The sequence below is a fragment of the Eurytemora carolleeae genome, unplaced genomic scaffold (genome assembly GCF_000591075.1).
Source record: "Eurytemora carolleeae unplaced genomic scaffold, Eaff_2.0 scaffold297, whole genome shotgun sequence".
Taxonomy (NCBI): Eukaryota; Metazoa; Arthropoda; class Copepoda; order Calanoida; family Temoridae; genus Eurytemora; species Eurytemora carolleeae.
In genome coordinates this window covers 139,122-164,788 of record NW_019396222.1, presented here as the reverse complement: position 1 = coordinate 164,788, position 25,667 = coordinate 139,122, and the positions used below count along the sequence as shown (strand labels likewise).

The 25,667-nt window shown below is 33.7% G+C and overlaps 2 protein-coding genes and 1 long non-coding RNA gene across 6 annotated transcripts; all 3 read left to right on the top strand.

The window, feature by feature from the left end:
* The first annotated feature begins 4,146 nt into the window (after positions 1 to 4,146).
* On the top strand, positions 4,147 to 6,650 carry LOC111698586 (uncharacterized). Its single transcript, XR_002764564.1, has 3 exons — positions 4,147 to 5,042; positions 5,405 to 5,459; positions 6,475 to 6,650. It is a non-coding gene; the product is annotated as an uncharacterized LOC111698586 (long non-coding RNA).
* A 4,077-nt stretch (positions 6,651 to 10,727) lies between these two features.
* Positions 10,728 to 16,412, top strand: LOC111698574 (poly(ADP-ribose) glycohydrolase ARH3-like). 3 transcript variants are annotated; one of them, XM_023468935.1, is made up of 12 exons: positions 10,728 to 10,900; positions 11,545 to 11,648; positions 11,782 to 11,856; positions 12,076 to 12,217; positions 12,331 to 12,429; positions 12,626 to 12,693; positions 13,236 to 13,368; positions 14,426 to 14,513; positions 14,922 to 14,969; positions 15,575 to 15,656; positions 15,980 to 16,042; positions 16,149 to 16,412. In XM_023468935.1, the coding sequence occupies exons 1-12, from the start codon at positions 10,849 to 10,851 to the stop codon at positions 16,290 to 16,292; spliced, it is 1,098 nt and encodes a 365-aa protein (XP_023324703.1). In that variant the 5' UTR covers positions 10,728 to 10,848; the 3' UTR covers positions 16,293 to 16,412. The 3 variants fall into 3 exon arrangements, with proteins under 3 accessions (XP_023324703.1, XP_023324702.1, XP_023324704.1); XM_023468934.1 differs by having other exon boundaries at positions 11,776 to 11,856; XM_023468936.1 differs by lacking the exon at positions 10,728 to 10,900 and having other exon boundaries at positions 11,564 to 11,648; positions 11,772 to 11,856.
* On the top strand, positions 16,402 to 25,663 carry LOC111698573 (uncharacterized protein DDB_G0287625-like). Of its 2 annotated transcripts, none has more exons than XM_023468932.1 (9): positions 16,402 to 18,571; positions 19,423 to 19,601; positions 20,191 to 20,276; positions 20,727 to 20,884; positions 22,118 to 22,205; positions 22,536 to 22,645; positions 24,135 to 24,215; positions 24,325 to 24,939; positions 25,297 to 25,663. In XM_023468932.1, the coding sequence occupies exons 1-9, from the start codon at positions 16,419 to 16,421 to the stop codon at positions 25,661 to 25,663; spliced, it is 3,837 nt and encodes a 1,278-aa protein (XP_023324700.1). In that variant the 5' UTR covers positions 16,402 to 16,418. The 2 variants fall into 2 exon arrangements, with proteins under 2 accessions (XP_023324700.1, XP_023324701.1); XM_023468933.1 differs by lacking the exon at positions 25,297 to 25,663 and adding an exon at positions 25,218 to 25,273.
* The last annotated feature ends 4 nt before the right edge of the window (positions 25,664 to 25,667 follow it).

Below are 25,667 nucleotides of genomic sequence, written 5' to 3'. Positions count from 1 at the left end.
ATTTGTATATTTTTCTTATGAAATAAAATTACCCTAATATCGTTTTACATTGTTTGAATAGCAAGAGAATTTATACAATCCATAATATTTTATTCAGGAAACTTTTGTAACCCATAAAAAATATTATTCCTTTGTGAAAGACGGAGAAGGTAAAATGTATGCACCATACTTTGTGACTTCGTTACTCCTCATGTTTTGGTTTTACTCACAAGTGTGAAAACAAAACCAATAAATTGAGTATTTGCCGCAAGCTCAAATTTTCTATTCCCTTTACCTTTGTAACCTTATGGTGTAAATCTTTAATATTTCAAACTTAGTTAAAGGAATTATTCTTTGGGTTAGTTGGTCTAACAGAATTAATAGTTTAAAATACTTTATTGGTTGCAAAGTTTGGGTTTAGAAAATCAAATTTTGTGGCAAAAACTTTCTTTTTTCGGTCAAATTTAAACAATTAAAAACAAAATTTCTTGTCAAAAACTTTTCAAACTGAGGAGTTATGCTAAAAAAATCAATGAAATCTTGCGTGGAATTTACTTTAGTTTAACATTAAGTGAAAAGTATATTTCGGGCTGGAATATTTTTTAAATCTGTGATAAATGAGAGAGTACTTAATTATATATAAAACTAAGAATTATTGATTTTATGTTTTTAATACATTGTTCAGACCAGGGCGAATTTTAGGAATTAGTCCAAAGACGGATTATTTTTTTCTTTCTTTCTAGGGGATTTAGCACCATTGGGGCAAAAAAACCCTGGAAACCCTAGATTTCACTTTACCCATCTAACTTTCAAAGCTGTTCCGTCGTCTTCAAGTTATATATAGATTATCAATTTCTCAAATATTTTAATATTCCCTTTAAATAGAAGTTATTGTTATTCTTTTCTATGCCAAGGTTTATAGAATTAACTTGATTTATAGTTAATTTATTAAATAATTGCTGTGAACTGAATTGGTAAAAATTTCAAAGAGAATAAAATAAATTTTTATATTTTGTGTTAATTGCTTGATGTATTAAATTATATACATGATGTACATAAAAGATTAGCTCACGACGCTGTAAAGAAAAGTTATAATAAAGTGTCTCATAAAATTATGATTAAAATACTCCTAGATTTCAGTGTTAATGTCGTCCTATAGAAGTTAAGGATTCTTTATAATTCTCAAGTTTGATCGATAAGTTTCATTTTGCGGAATTTGTTTACACACTGTAATTCATCAGTTCATCAATATCAGTCCACTTGACGATTCAAATCTGGACTGTTTTTAATTTTAAGAAAACAAAAACCCCAAAAATGTTAACAGAGGAGAACACACTTTTAATATGGTTTCTTGCTTCTACGACCCCCCCCCCCCCCCATTCCCTTTCATCACTGTCAACAACTTATTGATGATCTTTGTATATTGTAGAACTTATGCAGACGATTATAAAATGACGTTCATAAAATCTAGCACTAGGCGAGGACGAGCAATTGAACAGGTTTGAAGGAACGAACTGAATACTTAACAAAAACTTTAACTTTTTAATCTCTTTATTTTGCAACCTTTTAATGGAAGCTTCTAATTGATAATTCAAACTTTGACTATTGATCTTGCAGAGTATATAGTTAGAAATGTCAACGCTCTGACATCAGGTTGTAAAGATATTAGAAAATTTACGTATAAGGAGAGTAATCAGCACCTTTGCTTTTAAAATATAGTTAACTATCTAATTTTCTTCTGTACCAACATTAAACCCCCTTAATGCATGTTTCTTAATGCAAACTTCTAATTAAGCAAAAGGTTGTAAAACATATCCATTTTTTTGACAATTTTTAATTTTTTCGATGAAGTTTCTCGATTAAAGACATTTTAATGCAGAAATGCAATGAAGAGAATTTCTACCACCACAAGTAATTTTGCAGGCTTTGAACATATATTTTGACATTTTAATGAAAAATAAATTATTGTTTTTTATTACTTGGATCCGGTTTAATTCATCCAAATTCTAAACCGTATTAAAGGTTGATTGTTATCTGGATCTGGAAATGTTATTAATTTGTTCTCTGGATTCGGATCCTAAGTTGTTGTTACCTGGAACACATAATTTTGTTTTCTTGGATCCAGATTCTAATAATTGGTTACCTGAATCCGAATCGCAAACTTATAATTTTTGGTTTCTATAGGATCCTGATCCCTATATTTTTAATACTTAAATCCGGATTCTAAACTACTAATCATTGGTGACCTGGAATCTGGATCTGGCCGAATCCTTACTCATAATTTTGCATACTTGAGTCCGGGTTCTAAAATCAAAATATTTGTTTTACACTTCCTACATCGTGACTATGTAATTAACAAGTCTTACCTAAATTTAAATTACATGACAGCTAGTTATTTCTGGTTACCTGAATTTGGATCATTACCGTTTATTTTAGGAAGGATTGGGTCAACCAGCTGAGCGGAGACCGAGGCAGGTCAGTTTTATTTTAAATTACGGATAAAGGAATCGAGTATTTTTTTTTAAGTTTAGAAGTTCCTTATTTTACTTTTTTCTGTATTCTTCCGAGGTCGGATTTAATGAATTAATTAAAAGAAGTACTTGAACTGGATACGAATAGTTGAACTACTTCTATAGTGCGGCGCTGGAGAAATAACTCATCTGTTTGTGCGAGCCTGGGTTAACTACTTCATACTATTTATTAATTCCGACCCCAGGTATTCTTACCTAAATTAACCATCGTTGCAGGTTTCTCGAAAAGTTTCAAGAGTATAGGAATAATAGATTTCTAGTTTTATAGATTTGGTTTTCCCCATAGTTAAACCCATCTGAAACCTCTGTATATTATAGATTTGGTTTTCCCTATAGTTAAACCCATCTGAAACCTCTGTATAAAGGTTCCAATTGTACCTAACATATATGTATATACATTTCAGTTTTCATATTTTATATTCAAATTAAATTAATCCGATTCCTATCCCCCTCACTAAAAAAGTAACAGATATTCCTTAAAAAGTAACAGATATCCCCTAAAAAAGTAACAGATATTCCCTAAAAAAGTAACAGATATTCCCTAAAAAAGTAACAGATATTCCTTAAAAAAGTAACAGATATTCCCTAAAAAAGTAACAGATATTCCTTAAAAAAGTAACAGATATCCCCTAAAAAAGTAACAGATATCCCCTAAAAAAGTAACAGATATCCCCTAAAAAAGTAACAGATATCCCCTAAAAAAGTAACAGATATCCCCCAAAAAAGTAACAGATATAATAAAGAAATAATATTAGAGACTTTGTGTTTTCATGTTACCTTAGGAACCTTAGCCGGCTGAACCGTTGCACCCTGGACCAAACAAATGCGTTCGGTAATAAAAACGCCTTTTGTTCTATAATTCCACATCTTCTATTTATATCCTTTGCTTTTCTGTTTGCCTGTTTGTTTGCTTGTATCCAAAAGTATGAAAACGGCTGAAGGTTTATGGATGACTAGAATTGGAAAAATGTGCTTTAAAATTTTTCGATTTTCGAAATACACGAAAAAAATCGATATAAGAGCAACATTTTACAGTTAAAATCAAAGATAAGCGTGAAGCGCCATGGAAGCCTATTTCTTTAAATTTTCGGAGTAGTCTTTTTTACTTTTTCATTTGGTATCCGCCGAGAACAGTATAAATGAGAAAATGCATAAAAATAATATTTAATAGTTCAAATTATGATTAAAAGTCACAGCTTACTGGAAAAAGACCGAACTGTTAGATCATGGATGCTTAATACTTAAAAAGAAAACCAAAATGATAGATTTACATTTTTTTTCCATGCCAGGCCAGGTGGAAAGTCCTTCAGATTAGCATAGGAACCAGTTGTCCACTGAACCTTGGACGATTTTTGAAACACCGGACACTTCAGCCAGTCTTAAAAATATATTATAGTTCTCATTATTATGTTTTGAGGATCTGGAGTTTGAGAATGATTCTGATGAGGAACCTGATGTCGATGATATTGTCATCAGAAATCAGGTTAATAATTACAATAATTACAATAATAATAATAATAGTAATAATAACAATAATAACAATAATGATAATAATAATAATAATAACAATAATAATAATAATGATAATAATAATTATAATAATAATAATAATAATCTTTAGTTGCTATANACCTTTAGAGATGCACGCCAATTTAACAATTCAACCTTTAGAGATGCACGCCAATTTAACAATTCAACCTTTAGAGATGCACGCCAATTTAACAATTCAACCTTTAGAGATGCACGCCAATTTAACAATTCAACCTTTAGAGATGCACGCCAATTTAACAATTCAACCTTTAGAGATGCACGCCAATTTAACAATTCAACCTTTAGAGATGCACGCCAATTTAACAATTCAACCTTTAGAGATGCACGCCAATTTAACAATTCAACCTTTAGAGATGCACGCCAATTTAACAATTCAACCTTTAGAGATGCACGCCAATTTAATAATTCAACCTTTATAGATGCACGCCAATTTAGCAATTCAACCTTTAGAGATAAACGCCAATTTAACAATTCAACCTTTAGAGATGCACGCCAATTTAATAATTCAACCTTTAGAGATGTACGCCAATTTAATAATTCAACCTTTAGAGATGCACGCCAATTTAATAATTCAACCTTTATAGATGCACGCCAATTTAACATTCATCCTTTAGAGATAGACGCCAATTTAACAATTCAACCTTAAGCGAGCCAGCTGTGACTTTTGCACACAATTTGTCCCTTTAAACATAAATCTTTGCCTTTTTTATAAAAACATTTTTCTCCGTTAATCCGGTTTAAATGTAAAATTATACAAACAGAAATCCGTAACTTTAAACATTGTTAAACAGTTTAGACCAAACCATTAATTAAATTCAAATTTGAGAAACCAAACGGATTTCACCTTGGTTATATTGGAGACAGGGTGGATGGATATATTTCGAAAGTTTTTGTGGGGGAGTTAACCTATTTTAATTATCATGTTTATTGTAGAAATTACTACAGCGTGCTTCATGAAAGAGAACTACCGGTGGAATGCAAGTAAAGTTTAGTTTTCGTAAACGGAACTGAGTCATTGTCGCAAACTCTGATTTTCTTATCCCAGTATATATGCAACTAGATGTTTTAGACTTGATATTTTATACCATATGAACTCTGTTAAGTTAAAAAGCCTAATTTTAAATATCAAAGGTCTACATCATTAAGTTGCAAAGATATTGGGATTAAAAAACTTGAGTTTATGACAAGAACTCAGTTCCTTTGTTAAAATAATATGTTAACAAAAGAGTCTTTCAAATTGTTTATACATTATTATGTATTAAGCTGTGAAGTGGAAAACGAATGGGGAAAATGACTGAGGTATTTTACCATGTTGAATGTTGATGAGGCAAATTTTATTACAGAGCATCAATGACAGGATGCGAGATGGATCAATCCTCAAATACGTACAGGATACAGGTACATGTACAGGACACAGGTACATGTACTGCAGGATACAGGTACATGGACAGGATACATGTACTTGTACAGGATACATGTACATGTACAGAATACATGTACATGTACAGGATACATGTACATGTACAGGATGCAGGTACATGTATATTATACAGGTACATGTACTGGATACAGGTACATGTACAGGATACAGGTACATGTACAGAATACAGGTACATGTACAGGATACAGGTACATGTACAAGATACAGATGCTGTGTACAGGATACAGTTATATGTAAATGATACAGGTACATGTACATGATACAGGTACATGTACATGATACAGGTACATGTACATGATACAGGTACATGTAAAGGATACAGGTACATGTAAAGGATACAGGTACATGTACAGAGTATAGGTACAAATACATAATACAGGTAGATATACATTAAACAGGTCAATGTACATGATACGGCACAGGATACAGGTACACGTACATGATAGATGTAAATATACAGTATAATAGTACAAGTGAAGGATACAGGTACATCATACATGTGCAGGAAACAGGTCCATTTGTAGGATACAGGTAGACTTCAGGATACAGGAATATGTATGGATACTGGTAGATGTACACAATACATGTATATTTGCAGGTACAGGCAATGTACAGGGTTCAGGTTTATGTTCAACATGCATGTACATGTACATGTTCATGACAAATGTAAATGTTTAGGATTCAGGTAAATGTACAGGTACAAGTAAAAAAATTACAGCTAGGTTGATATCTGCTATATGAAGAACATAAATCATTAATCATTGAATAGTACTCACTGATTGTCTTCATTGTATTGTTAAAATCGTCGACCACTGCATAAAATAGTACTTTTTAAATTAAACGCAAAAAAGCTGGTCTCTTCTATGAATGCCAATGTTTCCTATAAAAAAATATAAGAGTTTTGGATCAAGTGTTACAAGTTTTTGAGAAAAATGTTTTTTTTTATTGTAGATTGTAATTATCTATTTTTAGGTGATTTTGAGTTCTAAGTCTGAAGATATAGGAATACATTTCCTAATTGTAAAGATGGAACAAGGAACACCAAAAATATGTTCTATCCGATAGAAAATCTAACATTATTAAATTTTTAGTACTTGCACTTTAATTGTGAAATAACTTATCAATAATAAACGTCTGTAATAAATAGTACGTATTAAAATATTAATTTTTTCATGTTACATGATTTCTCATGAAAAGGAATTTAAGAAGAAGGTTGAGAACAGAAGGTTGAGAACAGAATATAAGAAGAAGGTTAAAAAGAGAATATAAGATGAAGGTTAAGAACAGAATATAAGAAGAAGGTTGAGAACAGAATATAAGAAGAAGGTTGAAAACAGAATATAATAAGAAGGTTGAGAACAGAATATAAGAAGAAGGTTAAAAAGAGAATATGAGAAGAAGGTTAAGAACAGAATATAAGAAGAAGGTTGAGAGCAGAATATAAGAAGAAGGTTGAAAACAGAATATAATAAGAAGGTTAAGAACAGAATATAAGAAGAAAGTTAAAAAGAGAATATAAGAAGAAGGTTGAGAACAAAATATAAGAAGAAGGTTGAAAACAGAATATAAGAGAAGGTTGAGAACAGAATATAAGAAGAAGGTTGAAAACAGAATATAATAAGAAGGTTGAGAACAGAATATAAGAAAAAGGTTAAAAAGAGAATATAAGAAGAAGGTTAAGAACAGAATATAAGAAGAAGGTTGAGAGCAGAATATAAGAAGAAGGTTGAAAACAGAATATAAGGAGAAGGTTGAAAACAGAATATAAGAAGAAGGTTAAAAAGAGAATATAAGAAGAAGGTTCAGAACAGAATATATGAAGAAGGTTGAAGCAGAATATAAGAGAAGGTTGAAAACAGAATATAAGGAGAAGCTTGAAAACAGAATATAAGGAGAAGGTTGAAAACAGAATATAAGAAGAAGGTTGAAACAGAATATAAGAGAAGGTTGAAAACAGAATATAAGGAGAAGGTTGAAAACAGAATATAAGGAGAAGGTTGAAAACAGAATATGTGGAGAAGGTTAAAAAAGAATATAAGGAGTAGGTTGAAAACAGAATGTTAGGAGAAGGTTGAAACAGAATATGTGGAGAAGGTTGAAGACAGAATATAAAGAGAAGGTTGAAGACAGAATATAAGGAGAAGGTTGAAACCAGAATATAAGGAGAAGGTTGAAAACAGAATATGTGGAGAAGTTTAAAACAGAATATAAGAAGGTTTAAAAAAAAATATAAGGAGAAGGTTAAAAACCGAATATATGGAGAAGGTTAAAGCAGAATATAAGAAGAAAGTTTAAAACAGAATATAAGTAGAAGGTTGAAAAAAGAATATAAGGAGAAGGTTGAAAACAGAATATAAGGAGAAGGTTGAAACAGAATATGTAGAGAATGTTGAAGACAGAATTTAAAGAGAAGGTTGAAGACAGAATATAAGGAGAAGGAATTGAAACCAGAATATAAGAAGAAGGTTGAAAACAGAATATAATAAGAAGGTTGAAACAGAATATAAGAAGAAGGTTGAGAACAGAATATAAGAAGAAGGCTGAAAACAGAATATAAGAAGAAGGTTGAAACAGAATATAAGAAGAAGGTTGAAAACAGAATATAAGAAGAAGGTTGAAAACAGAATATAGGGAGAAGGTTGAAAACAGAATATGGGGAGAAGGTTAAAACAGAATATAAGGTGAAGGCTGAAAACCGAATATGTGGAGAAAGTTGAAAACAGAATATAAGGAGAAGGTTGAAAACAGAATTATAAGGAGAAAGTTGAAACAGAATATAAGAAGAAGGTTGAAAACAGAATATAAGAAGAAGGTTAAAAAGAGAAAATAAGAAGAAAGTTGAAAACAGAATATGATGAGACGGTTGAAAATAAAATATAAAGTAAAAGTTTACAACAGAATATAAGATGAAGGTTTAAAACAGAATATAAGTAGTAGGTTGAAAACAGAATAAGATGAAGGTTGATTACAGAATATAAGAAGAAGGTTGGAAACAATTTATAGGAGAAGGTTATGAACAGAATATGTGGAGATGATTTAAAACAGAATATGAGAAGAAGGTTGAAAACAGAGTACAAGGACAAGGTTGAAAACAGAATAATAGTAGAAGGTTGAAAACAGAATTATAAGGAGAGGTTGAAAACAGAATATTAGCAGAAGGTTGAAAACAGAATATAAGGAGAAGGTTGAAAACAAAACATAAGGAGAAGGATGAAAACAGAATATAAGGAGAAGGTTGAAAATAGAATTTTAATTGGAGAAGGTTTAAAACTGCAGAATATAAGGAGAAGGTTGAAAACATAATTGGGTTTAAAACTCTAGAATATAAGGAGAAGGTTAAAAATCGGAATATTATACTCTCTGTAAAGGCCCCTGATCTCAAAATATAATTCTCTAATCTCTGTAGTTAATTTGTTGAAGGAGTTGAAGGAGTTGAAGTGATATTAATTTAATTCTTATTAACTGATTGCATATTTTGAGTGTGATGTCGTCTTCTAATTTTCAATATGGAGGGCTTGCGCAATTGCCGTCCATCATTTCCAGTTCCCTCAATCCTCATAGAGTTTCTCAGGCATTAGGGTCGGGAGAAAGAAAGCCTATTTTAAAGAAAGATTACTGGTTTTCAATATAATTATGCAGTTCAACTTATTTAAGGTTTATATTATTATGTTACAGGGGTAAACATTTTCATGAAAAAGTAAATGGTAATTTTTAGAGAACTATTTTTGGACCTCCACCTTCCTATAAATGTTGTACATGGATCTCATACGTAACACACGGATATATTTGGTCATATCGCCGCTGCGCCCGGCCCCCTAGCTTGGCCTAGATGCGGCGCTCGGCCCCCTAGCCTATCACAGCCGCAGCGCTTGGCCCAGAAATTGTCATAACCTAACTCTTAATTAATACTATATAAATAATAATAATTCTGCTGAAAATTAGTGGGGTCCGCCCTAGAAACGATTTTTGCACCCCCCGCCTATAATTTTTTTACATGACCACTCATTTTCAGCAAAATTATGATTTCTTATTTGTCATTATTTTAGGGTTAGGTCAAGATAAATTCTGGGCCGAGCGCTGCCGCTAGAACAGACAAAAAGTGGTTGCGGGTTGGACAAGTTAGGAGGTCGAGCGTCGCCGCTAGGGGTCCGGGCACTGGCACATGTGTTACATATGACACCTATGCACAAAATTGATAGGGGAGGGGGGGGGGTACAAAAAATCGTGCTCTCGGTAATTACGAATTAGTGGTCATGTACAAAATTGTTAGAATGAGGGGGGGGGGGTCCAAAAATCGTTCTCTAGGATAGACGCATTTAAATGTCTTAATCTTTTTATTATGGGAGTAAAAGAAAACATGGATGTCAACTCTAGGCGTTTCTTTTCGATTTTTATTGTTTTTCCCCCATTTTTTAATACATCCTCTATTCGTCATATACTTCACTAAACTCTAGCTATGGTCATCACTTTAAAACCACACATTTCGGAAAACAGTGTAGATAAGCCATGTTTAAAAGTTCAGTTCCGACCAGATGCAAATATAATGGATAATTTTCAGAGAAGATGGCCGAGCTTAGATACCCTTACACCTTCGGAGCCATGCTCATGAGGTTTCCGTACAAGACCTATGTCACCAAGAACTGGATCTTCAAATCCTACGCTATTGGTTAGTATACATGTATACAAGCCTATCATTACAAAAATCTTATAATAAACTTAAGATACCATAAGAATATTTAATAGAAATCTTAACTAAAAAAAATATTTTTTATTGCAACAAAATTTTGATTTTTTGTGCCTTTTCCTCAAAATTTTGTTAAAATATGTTTGATAAAGGGAGTTGAAGCTAGAGATTTTAGTTCCTTTGCATCAATGTTGTAGGTCCCAACATACATGGTTTAAATAACGTTTCGTATTAACGTTTGCAATTCAATACATTTGAACTTTTTACCAGGATTTGTTCTGTGCCTGCCCATCTTCGCCAAGATTACCAATTCTATCCCCGAGCCTAAGAAGAAGGAAGTAGCTCATCATTAAGGAAGGAATATTTTCAAAATATTTTTGTTATACATTTTTTCTAAAGAATTGCATATGTCGGGGATATTAATTACATTTCATTCCAATTTTTGATAAATGAACGAAGTTGGACTAAAATAAGACCTATTTATGAGGCAAATGCAAGGGCTCCGTCAAAAATGTTTAGTGAAAAATTACCTTTTACTAGGATTGAGATTGAGGCCAGTAGTCGTGATTAGTAAAATAGTAATATAATATTGTACTCCTGTTTCATGAATCATAGTTACACAACACTTTAAAACGAGTCTCCATTTAAATTTATTTCAGATAATGGCAAAAATGTTGGAACATTTCAAAGGCTGTATGGTAGGGGGACTGATAGGTATTAAAAATGCTGATTATACAATCAAGTAAACTATTGTTTAAAGTTGATAGTGAATTGAATTAAATCTTATGATTTTTTCCCTTTTTTAAAATTTTCATATTTGGTATAATGGGTCAGGATTTGAATATGAGTATTCCAACAAGAGAACTGAACGCATTAAGCTAGATAGATAATACCTAACGACCATATAACTGAGAAACTGCTCTGATTATTGCCTTATAGTAAGTGTTTCGTCCTACTTGGACTATGGCTGAATTTTATCAGTTTTTGATTTTTGCATTTGACAGGGCTTGAACATGAATCCTTAGATTATGGATCAAACACACTAATCACTGCTTCATCGAACCCTGATGATTGGGTAATGAAATAGGGACTACAGAGCTCAACCAACTCATAAGTTGAGGGCCTTGCATAATGCTAATTAGTACACCTATTCATTACTACTGAGCGCTCAAGATTATATATATATTTATGGAAATAAACCATTTTTCTTTAGCTTTCGAGGCAAAACTGGGTTTCCAAGCTAGTAAAATTATCTAACATTAGTTTTGGAACTCAGATTTGACTTTCACAAAATGTTATGCAAATGAAGTACAAACATATAAACATACAAACAAACTGAACTTTTAAATGAACTTTAGGTGATTGTCTTGGAGCCAAGTTCGAGTGCCAGTATGAGAACCTAGTCCCGGTTGAGAAAGTTGATAATTTTCTCAAAGAAATTCAAGACCCGACCTTTTCACAGGAATTTTGAACAATCTGACATTTTGGATATTTTTTTTTATGCTTTAAACTTGAAGAGTTGTGTGGAGTGCTCATTGAAAATCTAGTAAATTTACGTATTAGTTGTATAAAGATTGTTTTTAAGCAAGGTTCAGAAATTTACTGACGATACCGCTATGGCGAGACAAATTGCTCGTTCATTTATCGAGAAGAAATCCTTTAACTACCAGGTAAATGTTAATCATTTTTAAGATTTTCAGTATGTGTTAAACTTGAGCTTTTTTGCTAAAAATGTTTCCGTTTTTTGATAACCTTAACCTATCAGAGCTCATGTTTTGATCTTTTCAGCTGGAGTGTAAGAATAAGATTTACGTTTTATACGAGTTTCCTTCCTGTCAAAGAAAAAGTTTTCCACTTGACTTTCTTTCTTTGTGATCATGTTTATCTAGGATCTAGCTCGACGGTTTTCCTCTGAATACTGCCGAGAGCCGTGGCGAGGATACGGGCAGGCGGTTGGTGAGGTGTTTAAAGCACTAGAACTAGATTCAACCGATCCTTTTAAACCTGGAGCACAACAGTTCAATGGTTCAGGTTTCCTATTTTTTTCTTAATTAAAATACAAACTCCTCATTAATACCTTCTCAGGACTTAGTTTTATCTATTTTTTTCTTCCATTAATCACTATCACCATGTATGCAATGCAGGCTCCTATGGGAATGGTGCTGGTATGAGAGCCCATCCTGCAGCTCTAGCTCTTCATGGTCAAGACACAAAGAAAATAATAGACACAGCTGTCAATATTGGTAAGATTCAAACATTGAAGAAATCAGTTTGAAACATTACAGGGGGGAATCATTTTCCTAGAAAATATAGACCCCTGAACCATTTCATTTTTAGCGAGTGTAAATCTACTTTTGATACACTTCAATAAAACGTAAGGGTTTTTTATTAAAACTTTAAAAAATTGGTTACAAAGAATGTCTATTTTTGGATTTTGAGGAAGGATTACTCACGCGCACGTTCTTGGTGTTGGAGGGGGTGTACTGCAGACCTTAGCGGTCACTCAGGTAAACCATGTTCGAGTACATCTATCAAATAATAAGAGGATGAAACTACTTAATTTCAATGGGACCCTTAATTTATAGAGTAGCATGTTCGATTCACAACAGTATTCTTTAAAACTTTGTCTGAATGAGATGTACTTTTATGTTTACCTAACATATGTTTTTGCAGATTTATGCTGCAGAGAGAGTTTAGGAAATTTTATGAACACTTTAAGAAAGAAAAACAACAATATCCTCCTTACTGTTACTCAGATAAAGGTTTAAAGGGTACCGTTGTGAATCGGACATGACACTAGTTAAATGTATGGTCATTTAAAAGCATGTTATTTTCTATCCGTAACGTTTTATTTATTATAAATAATTAATTATTTACTCTGAATAAGAAAGAAAATATTATTTAGAGAAATTGCTAAAAAATTGTATCTTTTCTTAAAGTGTTCTTTAATTAGCCAAGGTTAATCTGAACTTAAACCTTGCTCGTTATTCGAATAAAAAATGTCGGAAAAGTGTTATCAACGTTTCCTCAATTATTATGTTTAATTTAGGCACTGAAAGGAGGAACCCCTGAAGATATTCTGTCAGGAGTCCGGGTAGGTATGCAGGAGTTTGAGAAGGAGTGGGAGAATACAGAGTACTCCTTGAAGCTGGATCTTGTTCAGGAGTACATGGATCAACCAGGGATTGAGACTAATACACTCAAATTCAAATTAAGTCACCATTAATTACTTTACGTATGCATTGCATGCTTTCTTAATTTCAACTTAAACAAACTAAGCTACTCTTCATTTATAGGGGGACATTCACAATTTACAACGGTACCCTTAAACCTTTATCTGATCAACAATATATAAGATATTTTAGAAGTAAGTTAGTTAAGACAGATCTAACATTTATTAGCAATATATTTGCAGGCAATAAACTAATATGTTAGGGGACATGTTGATCCGATGCAGGCTGGGAGAACTACAAGATTTCAACCAAAAGCTATGTTTTCATTAGATCGGATTTAAGGAGAAAATCGAGTCCAGAATATCTTCGTGTTGGTTAAAGTGTTTGGAGTGCTGAGTTTTAGCTTATTAGCTCCTGGAGTAGCTAAGTAGCTTGTCAGCTCCTGGAGTAGCTAACGATTAGCTTATTAAATCCAGGGGTAGCTGAGGTTTAGCTTATGAGCTCCAGAAGTAGCTGAGTAGATTGTTGGCTCCTGGAGTAGCTGCAATTTAGCACCATATCAGGCCAGAACTGGGACAGTTTAGGAGAAACTGATTGAATCGCTTATTGCGCTTCTCTCTCGGGGTCGCCACTTTAAAAGTTTGTTAGTTAAGACAGATCTAGCATTTATTAGCAATATATTTTCTCCTTTCCAGCATTCCTAGATCGGATTTAAGGAGAAAATCGATCCTCGCTTGGGTTGAAAATAATGTTTAAAAAGTCTCTTAGAGTCTCGATGAATTAAAAAATCCAGGCCGAAATTTATTATTTCCCGTCCCCCTTCAACTAGTTAGCATATAAATAATTATTTTCTAGCTTCAAAATTGTCTAATTCATTATTTGATCAGTCAAAGATTCCAAGGTTACCGTTGTCAATTGGACATGCCACTCAATAAATGGAGGATCATTTGAAATTATATCTCTTTCAATGATATAACCAACAGATTCCGGTGTATATTAGAGCATGAACTTGAACATGTGTTCGAAGGGTCTTCTTTACACGAAGAATATGTTTGTCCCAATCTAGACTCTGAACTGCCCGAGATTTGTTTTGAACTCGGGAATGATGTTTCAGCGATAGATTCGGTCCCCACAGCTTTTTTCTGCTTTCTCAGGTACGTTTTTAAACATACACTGAAGTTAAATCCGTCGAATGCTTATTGTTAGGGTTTATATAAATTGGGAGGGACGATATTTCAACAAATTGTAGGCCCCTGCAATACTATTGATCAAATATTGTTATGTACTAGCCTGGGAACCTAGCGATTGTCCAGGGTACTCATAGTTACTCCCGCCGTCTACCCGCATTTTGTCGTAAATTACGATTGTAGACAACTAGGTCAAGGGGTTCCTGAGTTATGATCGGACAAAGAAACAGACATACAAACACGATATTATATACAGTATATATTTTGTCTCCCAAACTGGGATGGTTTTAATATAACATTGATTTATTGATGTACGTACGCATTTCATATCAATTTGTGTAGAGATATAAGTTTAAAATTATGTCTAATATCTAGGGGATGCAAGAGATTTCAAGGAAAAGATCAATTCGAGCAAACTATAAGGTATGCAGTCCTATCTATCTATCTATTATGACTCCCCAATAACACAAGTGTTACCAGGTAACCACCCCTCCCTGCAACCCAGGGCCCCTTGGTGCATGGATCACAGAGTTAGCATGACATGTGCAATGATATGTCCTATTGGTATAACGGGTTATGCATAATCCGTTTGATTTTAAATCCCTCCCCCAGTCCCGGCTAAGATTTGTGGCTAACTTACCCCCCCCCTCCCCCCACCCCCCCCTGCCACAACTTCTACATCTGCTTCTTCATCTGCTGAAGCAGGGACAGTGATGATGGGGGAGGCGGTTGTATCGGTTTCATGAAATCACCAATTCAAGGCCATATGTTAAAATGATATTATAAACCCGTTTTACAAGTAGAATATTAGAATAAACATCCTAGACACAACCTTATCTTTGACTTTATAAGGAAATATAAAAAAATGAAGATTCAAATTTAATTTTTCCCTCAAACAATTTTATTCTATTTTAATAAATGAATATTACGTTGAACCCCTGTACTGCTAAATAGAATATTATTTGTGAATTTGTCAAAAAAAAATCTCATTAATTTGATATTTTTTTCTAACTTTATTTACTTTACAGACTTGCGATTCATTTGGGTGGAGACACGGATACTATCGCTAGTATGGCGGGGGCTATCACAGGGGCATATCTAGGAGTTCAGGTAGATTTAACTAATATTTATGCCAAGAAGTCTAATCTGGAAAATTAGCCTTGAATTAACATTTGGTATATAGTTGTTGATGAAAATACCTATTCTTATTTATCTGCTGTGATTTTAAGTTTGTATTTACTTCTTTATTAAGTGTTTCTGAAAATTAGTTGATCTAACTTCAATCATTATTTAATTAAAGCTAGATTATCCATGCTTTGTTTAGCCGTAACTAATACGGGTCTCTTCTTTGAATTTAAGTTTAATTTGATCTAACCACTTGTGATGGTGAACATTTTCACTGTACTGCAAGTGTACAGTGTATAATCTTGCAGAGTATACCGCTGTACATGAAAAAACACTGTGAGGGTCTAGAAGATGCAGAAAAACAAGCTGAGGAAGGGATATAGACAAAATTAAAAAATTATAATAATAATTGTTAGAATTAGTTGATTAATGAATTTCGGACTCCATTCAATATTTCTTTATCCCCTTTACCACCAGGACATTTTCGGCGTAGTTTCTTCAAACCTTGAAACTCTCAGCAGTTCATCAAACGGAGACCTCCCAAAACTATCGAGTGCATCTCAGGAGAAGTTACAGCGACTGGAGGAAACAGAACCTTCGAATAAACGACAAAAAGTCTAATGAATATTTGATGTATGAATTTGAAACTGTTGGGCAACATGCCCCTTGAACAAAGTACCTGCTTAATTATTTTTCTAAAAGTCTAATATAACTTAACTTAATATTTCATTATTTTTCAGATTAAGGATGATAATGTCAGATTCAGGGGCTGATACCCCAGAATCAACGAATCGTCGACGATCGACAAGGGCATCACGAACTCCTGCCTCACCGGCCGTCGCTTCACCTAAACGAGCTACGAGGGGCCGGAAGAAAATCACTGAGGTTATTTCCGAAGAAACTAGCGAAGTAACTGAAACTCCTACTAATCAAACTGACAAACCAGTTGAAAGTGTGTCACAAGATCCAGGAGAACCTAAACAAACTTCATCATCAACAGAAATTCCTCCTGAAATTGTCGGTGATTCCGATAAGATCCAAATCAAAGACGATTTAGACGAGCTATCCGCAGATAATGCAAAAATATCACCCAGCAAGGGGACCGACAGTGAAACTTTGAAGCAACAAGATAAAACACCTGAAACTCTTTCAGATTCCTTTAAACCAACAAAAGATGATCACTTTGAAGTCATTGAAGAATCTGAAATTGATGAAGTCAGAAAAGAAACTTCTGTTATTGCAAGTGAAATTTCTGGCTCCGATGATATAGTTTCAGACACAGAAGATGTCAGTATGAAAGGTGATAGTATTAATACTAATGAAGAAGTGCAAAAATTTCAAGCTGTAGAAACGGATAATAAAGTTGATGACCTTGATTTAAAAGACGGTGATGGGCAAAACAACTGGAAAAAGTCTACGGAAGTCTCTGAAGTTGAAACAGTAAAAGAACGTGAAGAAATAAAAGTAGTTGAACATTTTGAAAACGCAGAATTTGAAGAAATGGCAAATGAAGTGGCAGAAGTGGCAGGTATAATTGAAGAAACGGCAGATAAATTTCAAGAAAAAACAGCTGAAATTAAGGAAATGTCAAAGGAAGTTGAACAAAAAGTACACGAAGTTGAGGAAAAAGTGGGTGAAGTTGCAGAAATGGCAGAGGAAGCTAAAGAAATGGAAGTTAAAGCTAAAAATAATGCAGATGAAGTTGAAGAAAAAGTAGATGAAGTTGAAGAAAAAGTAGATGAAGTTGAAGAAAAAGTAGATAAAGTTAAAGAAATGGCAGATAAAACTGAAGAATTGGCAGATAAAACTGAAGAAACTGCAGATAAAATTGGGGAAAACGCAGCCGAAGTTAAAAAAAAGGCAGCTGAAGTTGATGAGAAAATTGAAATCGAGGACATTCTAGGATCCAAGTTAACTGAAACTGGTGAAATGAAACCTGTAAAGCAAACTGAGGATAGCACTAAGCAAATCATTGATGATGATGAGATCATTGAACTCAATCAACCAAATGATAATGATATTTCAGGAAACAACAAATCTTCAGAGTACAAGATAGATGAAGAAAGTCCTAAGGATACAGCAGAATATAATAACGTAGAGCTTGTAGGAGAAAATTTTGAAGTCCTTGAAATTGAAGCTGAAAAAATTTCGTCTAATAAATCTCAGAATGAGCCATTATCCAAGAAGAATGAAGAATCATCTGAGAATATAGACGAACCCAAGGTTTTTGAATGCTTTAACATTTCTGATGACGAAAGTTCTGAGGAGGAGGAAATATCACAGAAGAAAAATGATGAGACTGGAGAAAAAGAAAACTTTTCTAAGAATGCTGAATCCACTGGCTCTCTTACTCATGAAGAAAAAGAAGACGCTGATGAGGAAGATGATGATGATGAAATAACCTGTCTTGACGATGAAGAAGTAAATGAGAGAAAAGCACCTGAGAAAGCTTCTAATAATACCTTTGAAAAATCTGCCAAAAATTCGTACGAGAAATCTACTGAGAAGTCACCAGAAATTCCTACTGAAACTTTCGAAGAAAAGTCACCTAAGAAATCAACCGTTAATTCTGAAAAATCACTTGAAAATTCCATCAAAGATACATCAAATAAAGGAGACCCTGCTGAGAAAAACTGCGCCAACGTTTCCAATGAAAAAGATGATGATGATGCTGATAGTGATATTGAAGTATTAGAAGACGAAGACGATCTGTTTGACTCAGCTCTAGCTAAACTGTCCTCGAAGAACGAAGATCTGAGAGAGAAGATAAACAAGAAGAAGGGAAACAGGTGTCGAGGAACAATGAATGCGGACAGGGAGTCCAGGACCAAGAAACGAAGTAATGCGAACAAATCCCGGAGTAGTTCAATAGAAATTGTCCTGGTCAGATCACTCTCACGGTAAGACAAATTTTTACATACATATTCTTATGTTGTCTGTTAGTATCCTATAAACGTTAAAACGGTGAGTAAGTCCTGGCTTTAGGGACAGATATTTCCGGTCAACATTTTTAAAAAATCCTTAAAAAATTTGGACTTTATTTTAACATTTTTTTTTATCAAACAGAATCAGCGACATTTTGTTTTTTTTAAAGGGACAGACCGGCTATGTAAGGTTTAGGTTTCATTTGAGACATATAAAACTTTTTATAGATCTGTAAATCCAGAGTTTGAGCGGAAAGTCAACGTTTAAAGTAGTACTTTTGGGTTGATACGTTACCAGAATTTTTTTTTTTTTAAATTATAAAATAACGACGACGAAAAATGTAAATTCTTTAGCAAACTAATTAGTTGTTTAGGAACAGGTTGAGAAAATAAAAATTAATCTTCTCATCTAAAATAAGTAATCTTATTCAATAACTAGTTTCTATAATATCTCTCTAATTATGTTTTTGTATAATTTTTACTTTGTTTTTCGTTGTCGTTATTTAATAGTTAAAAAAACAGATTCTGAAAACCCACCCACCCAAATTCGTGATTTTGAACGTCGACTATGCACTCAAACTCAGTAATTATTCATCGTGAAAACGTTTTATATAACTCAAATGAATTCTAAAGAATTTGTCTACAACACTGCATACTCAGTTTAACTACCTTACATAGACGGGTTGTTCCTTTAATTAGTTTAAAAATTATTATCTAGAAAAGATACATCAGCAACAAAAAATTTCAGATCACTAGAAATTAAGGCGCGACTCGTCATCTTGATACAATTAGAAATTGTATGAGAAATATATATTTTTTTGTTTCAGTTCCCGATCTCGGTCTCGTAAACGCCGACGAAGATCTAGAAGTAACTCTGTAGACCGATTGTCCCTACTGTCTAACGGTCGCTGGATCTCAAGGTCAAGATCAAGGTCAAGATCAAGGTCAAGATCAAGGTCAAGGAGCTACACAAGATCAAGATCTCCCTCGTTTGAGAAACTTCATGGTAATATTTTAATTATTGCTATTCAGTGCTTAGGATCTATTTAATTTTGATGTGGATCCGGATCTGCATTATGGATCCGCACTGGAAAAAATGGATCCGGATCTGGATCCAGGTCCGATTTACTGATTTAAGATTTACTGAACTTGTCAAATTATTTTTTCTTTTTTTGCTTATTTTCATGCTAAAACTTAAAGATCAGGATATTTTTATAATCTCTTTCAACAGTTCAGATTTGGGTTTTGAGAGTTTTTGGTTGATATTACCCCCTTGGGTCCGGATCTGTGGATTCGCTTATTTTGCGAATCCGGTTCTGGATCCAGGAAGCTATAATCTTTCGGATCCAACGGATCCGGATTCGGATCCTTAAAATGCTATTTGGAGACGAACATTTTAAATTGAAATATCTACGATAATTCAGAATAATTTAGTGTACTTGGAAATCCTTAAACCTGTTTGATGTAATTTGATTTGATTAAGAAACTACAAGAACAATGTTTATGTTTGTATGTGTAGTGTGTAGTGTGTACCTACATTTATAAAGATGCAATTAAAAATATAAATTTACTCGTCTTAAACTTGAATTATTTAGGAAGAAGCACTAAACTGATGAATGAAGTAAAGAAGCAGGTTGAATCCATGTATGATAAAGCATTTCTCAAACTAGACGGAACAAAGGTAATTTTTGAACAAAAAGGAAGATTCTTGTTCACAGTTTGTGTTAATCTTCACTGCAGGGATAAATATTTTCTTGAAAAATCGTCCCCCCTTCCCTTCAGAAAATATATTTGTTTCTCTTTAAGTCAGGCACGTTTGCAAGGAACAGAATTTTTTTTCAGGGTTTATTGCTGCACTAATAAAATTTAGTGTAAAAAAGTATCTGAGTATGACAAAACTTGCAAATGTACAACTTTTAGATTTTCCCCACCCTAAATTACCCGAAGGGGGATGGGTTAATTAAAAAAATATACACCCCTACTTAATGCACTGACAAATTTTCGGACGTTTGCCATTTATAATTAATGATACGGAATGATCAGAGATATAAATGTTTTATCTTTATCAAATATATAAAGCACAGTTTTTATATTTTTGCTTTACTTTATTATGATTCAATTCATGGTGCAGGGTAAAGGATTTGATACGGGTCGCAGTAGGGAGGATAAACCCAAGGATAATCCATATGTCGTGCAACCTGAGAAACCTAAACCATCCTCTTCAAAGTTCTCCGACCTCAGTCGGAAGCAGATGGATGATTTGTGCGCCTCTTCACAGCTTATAATCAGGTGTTTATTCTATTCTTACACGGACTAATTTCAGGGGTTTATATTTTCATGAAAATCATTTTTATCCCCTAGAAGATAGGTATGATTTTTTTTTAAAGTTGTGTTTCGTCAAATTTGGGAAAATCAATGATTTTTATGGTGAAATGTATTAAAAATGTGAAAATATTTCATTTTTTTCTGATTTTCCCCAGCTGTTCGCAAAAAATTCTTTCCTCCCCCCCCCCCATTTTTTAAAGATATACACCCCAAACTAATTTATAGGATGGATTGCTATGCTATTACTTTAAAATCGTAATCGAAGCAAGCCCAGTGGGTTTCATTGGGTTTTTTGGGCTTTTTTGGTTTTTCAATTTGAAAGTAGTTGACACCTACTAAAATTAGACTAATTCATAATAATAAGACTATTTAAGCAATAGGTGAACTTTATAGTCAAGAAAAATAATAATATTATTTTAACAATAGACTATAATCATAATAAATACTTTTCAAATACCTCTCTTCTTTATAGTGGGCCTTTATAAGGGGAATACTGCAATTTTTTGATATATTAGTTCTATGAATTTCAGACTACTTCTATTGTCAAACATGGATTCATATTTCTGATTGGGGGTGGGGCTACTCAGATTAATCGGAAGATATTCATATGCTCAAGAAGGAAGACAGACCACTGTTAAATACCGGAAACATTCAGATCACTCACACTTAAGAACGATAAAAAGATTTTATATGCTTATTCAATCGCAACATATTTTGAAAACTCATGAGAAAAGAATTAATATGTCAGTTTTAGTGCTGTAAACTCCCTAAAAATCAATACAGTTGATAGTAGACCTTATTTTTTGAAGACTATCATTTTAACTTTTTAAGATTGAAGAAAGGGCAATAATTAGAAAAATTCAAAAAATTAAAATAACTTAATAAAACCCAAATACGGCCACTTACAGGTGGGTTTTTTAAAGTGGATTGTATTGGATTTTTTTGGGTGTTTTTTTGGGCTGGGGGTATTTCATGCCAACCCTGAATCTGTGCCGTTGAAAGCGTTTCTTTTTGAGAAACTTTTGTATTTTAAATCCTTAAAATTAAAAGCTTAGTTGATCTAGCTTTTTGTTTATTAGATAAAAAGATATTATTATGGGATGGGTTCTTAAAATAAAAAAGACTTGCTTGAGATTGCCTTTCACAAATACTTGAAACTTCTAATTTTTTGTTTTAAATATTTATAAAACTTTGCAGACATCTTCCTTCGTCCATGAAAAAGAAGGATTTCCTTGAAATGATCAACACTCCAGGAACAGTTATAAAATGGGAAATTTTGGAACAGGTAATTTTGTGTTCACGGACAGATTTTAGGTTCCTCTTATTTAAAAAGAGACCATACTATTTTTGAAAAGAAAAAGAATTCCAAATATCTCGTTTTCGTTCATGCATGCAGCTTACAAGAATACATTTTTTTTGAAAACTTTGGGAAAAGCAGTTAAATATAACATTTAAGAATATTTTATCTGTGATGGATCGGACGCTACCTGTAGGCGGTCTTTGGTGCCCAAGCTGGGGCTTCTTTTACAGATCCAATCCTCTTATAATCTTATCAAATATCATTTTAAACAAGAGGTTTTATTTCTTCTGGCCTTGATCTTGATCAATTTCTTAGGATGATGTTGGCTACGTTATCTACGAAGATTTTCTGACCGCCAAGCGAGCTCGGATGTACCTGGACGGAAGAATAGTTGGTGGAAGTAAACTATTTGTGGCTTTTACCAGGTATTGATATAATTAGAGCGGAGAACTTTTGATGAGGGGCGGACACTTTTTGTTTTAAATATTTAAATCTCGGCAATATTGTTTACGGTATAAGGAAGATAATAGCACTAGCTGCATACGTAAGTTGATAATCAATAGATTAAAAATAATTAATAAATGTGTGCTATCTATGTCTGACTAGGTAAAGGAAATGTTAATCATCAAGAGTGCAAACCCCATAAATTTGTACGGATATCGAAGACGACATTCATATTATTACATAATCTTTTAAATAACACTACGCATTCATTCAATTTTATATAATGTAAAATTCGGACGAAGTTTAAAAGTTAACCACGCACAAGTGAACTCTTTTGTACAATTTACATATTTCATCATCTTTCTTAAAATATGTATCCTAACAGCATGATTAAATGTTTTCACTGTTATACCAGGGCCAATTAGGATTTGCAGAACTCGTGAATGCATTTTGTGATCTTTATTGATGTTTAGCATTTTCTAGACTCTAGGTTAAGTCACATGAGAGTCAGGTGTGCACACTGCATATTAGGGGTGTTCATTTTTAGGGTCACTTTTGGTACAGAGATGCAAGGTCGCCAGAAAGTTGCAAAATTTTGCAAGATTTCAAAAATAAAATTTAAAAAATTCTTAAAAATTTTTTTCCGGGTGCGCCAATTGATTAAAATTTCACATTTTTTCGTTTTTTTCACAAAACTTGTAACTATATTGTACATATTCTAATAATAGTATCTGCCTACTATACTACATTAAACCAAGTACAAATGTACTGTATATGAGGAGTTTTTATGATTTAATTCTTCCATTTATACTAAAAAGAGGGGGGACACGCCCCACCCCCCCGACAAGTTGAGATGATACTGTCCAGATATATTATCTGAAATGGTCTAATTTTATCATACAAAAAAAAATTAACATCCTACCTTGGTAAGAAGTACTTGCGCCAAAAATGTTGAAAAATATTGATTGATTGATTAATTATTTTTGTTTTTGCGTAGTTCAAGAAACCATTTGGCGCACACCTTTCCAGTCAAGATAGGGTTTTAATTTTTTGTGTGTGTATTCTAGACATGTTTATCTCCATAAAAACTGATATGCATGTTGATAACCAAATTAGGGATGGGCATATTACAATTTTTGTGAAAAAATCGAAAAAGGTGAAATTTTAATCAATTGGCGCACCCTGAAAAAAAAATTTAAGAAGTTTTTAAAAATTATTTTTGAAAATCTTGCAAAAATTTGCAACTTTCTGGCGACCTTGCATCTTTGTACCAAAAATGACCCTAAAAATGGACACCCCTACTGCATATGTCCTACAGCAAGATACGTCTGCCCACCATGGGGGCTGGCTCTCTCGGATCCGTACCATTTTCAATCACTATATTCTAAGATACATCAGATCGTTCTAGTTTAACTTGTTTACTTATCTATCCTTGTCCAAATCTTAAGATTTATGACCAAATTAATTCAGGCGGGAGGCAAACCAGTGGAATTTCTACTCTGTCAACAGTCTAACCCGTAAAAGCAGTGATAGATTTGATTGGAACAAAAGGTACTTTTCATCCTACCAGTTGTCAAGTATAAAATAAAGGGACTGTGACCGTAATTTTAAAAGGCTCTTTTGATTCATATTTACTGAGACTCCTGACGGTTTTTTTTAGTGGGGCAAACCAAGGAAGCGGAGCCAACCATTCTGCATTTACTAGCAGTGGCGCTTTCCCCATCAACAGAGACAGTAGGGGAGTTTCTGCTAACTCAACCAGGGGAAGAAACAATTCCGAAAGAGGAAGAATAAATCCGGCTACTGATGGAATAAATTCTGTCTGGAGCGGAAGAAGCTCAAACAATGGCGGAATGAATGGAAGGAATTCAGGAACGGGCGGAAAGAACTCGGTAATGGGCGGGCTGAACGCAGGAATGGGCGGCATGAACTCGGGAATGGGCGGCATGAACTCGGGAATTGGTGGAATGAACTCGGGAATGGGCGGAATGAACTCAGGAATGGGTGGTATGAATTCAAGAATGGGCGGAATGAATTCAGAAATGGGCGGAATGAATTCAGGAATGAGCGGAATGAATGCTAACGTGGGCGGAATGAATTCAGGAATGAGCAGAATGAATGCTAACATGGGCGAAATGAATTCAGGAATGAGCGGAATGAATGCTAAGATTAGCGGAATGAATCCTGGGTTTTGTGGAATAGGACGGATGAATGCCAGTATTGGAGTAATTGATCCTGATATGGATGGTCTCACCCAAGGAGTAAAACCAACAAGGTGAAAACTGAGAGTGAACAAATATCCCTCAATTATCTTTTTTCAAAGTTTTTTCATTTTCTCTAACGATAATATTCCTAAAATTTCAATTGGTTTAATTTTTAATAGAATTACATGGTTCATGGTTCATGACAGATTTTTGTTGAATCATTTTCAAAACATTTTGCTTAATTTACCTTTCATTTAAAACTTAATTGTAAGCTTGCAAGTTTGGTTCAAACTGCTCAAATGAGGATATAAGATAGACTACGTCAACTAAACTAAAACTATTATTACAGGCATCACGATAGTATCCGTTCTACTAGTTCAATGAGAAATAGACTACGTCATTAAACTAAACTAAAACTATTATTACAGGCATCAAGATAGTATCCGTTCTACTAGTTCAATGAGAAATGCTAGACTATCTCCGTATAGTGCTAGAAACAGTAGGTTTGGGGAAGAGGATGATTATCTCCAGCGGAACGTGAGGGAAATGATAACGCATATCAGGGACGTGACAACATCTAGAAGGGAGACATCGGTTGCAGATCGTCTGAAATCTGACAGTTTCGGTGGCACCAGTAATTCTGTAAACTTGCAATCTTCCGTACAGAAGCTAAGGAACATGAGACGCGAGCTTGCAGCGGAGAGAGGAGAGCTTCAGAGGGATTTTGGAGGTATGGGAGCCGGAATGGGAGGTGGAATGGGAGGTGGAATGGGAGGTGGAATGGGAGGTGGATGAATGG

Bases quoted from the DNA above. Each gene is read 5' to 3' on its own strand.
- LOC111698574 (XM_023468934.1), top strand. From the start codon at position 10,849: ATGGCAAAAATGTTGGAACATTTCAAAGGCTGTATGGTAGGGGGACTG. The intron at 10,901-11,544 runs GTATTAAAAATG...AATGAACTTTAG, and splicing joins TATGGTAGGGGGACTGATAG to GTGATTGTCTTGGAGCCAAG. The intron at 13,369-14,425 runs GGATTGAGACTA...GTCCCAATCTAG, and splicing joins GGAGTACATGGATCAACCAG to ACTCTGAACTGCCCGAGATT.
- LOC111698573 (XM_023468932.1), top strand. From the start codon at position 16,419: ATGATAATGTCAGATTCAGGGGCTGATACCCCAGAATCAACGAATCGT. The intron at 24,216-24,324 runs GTACTTTTCATC...GGTTTTTTTTAG, and splicing joins AGATTTGATTGGAACAAAAG to TGGGGCAAACCAAGGAAGCG. The intron at 24,940-25,296 runs GTGAAAACTGAG...CTATTATTACAG, and splicing joins CAAGGAGTAAAACCAACAAG to GCATCAAGATAGTATCCGTT.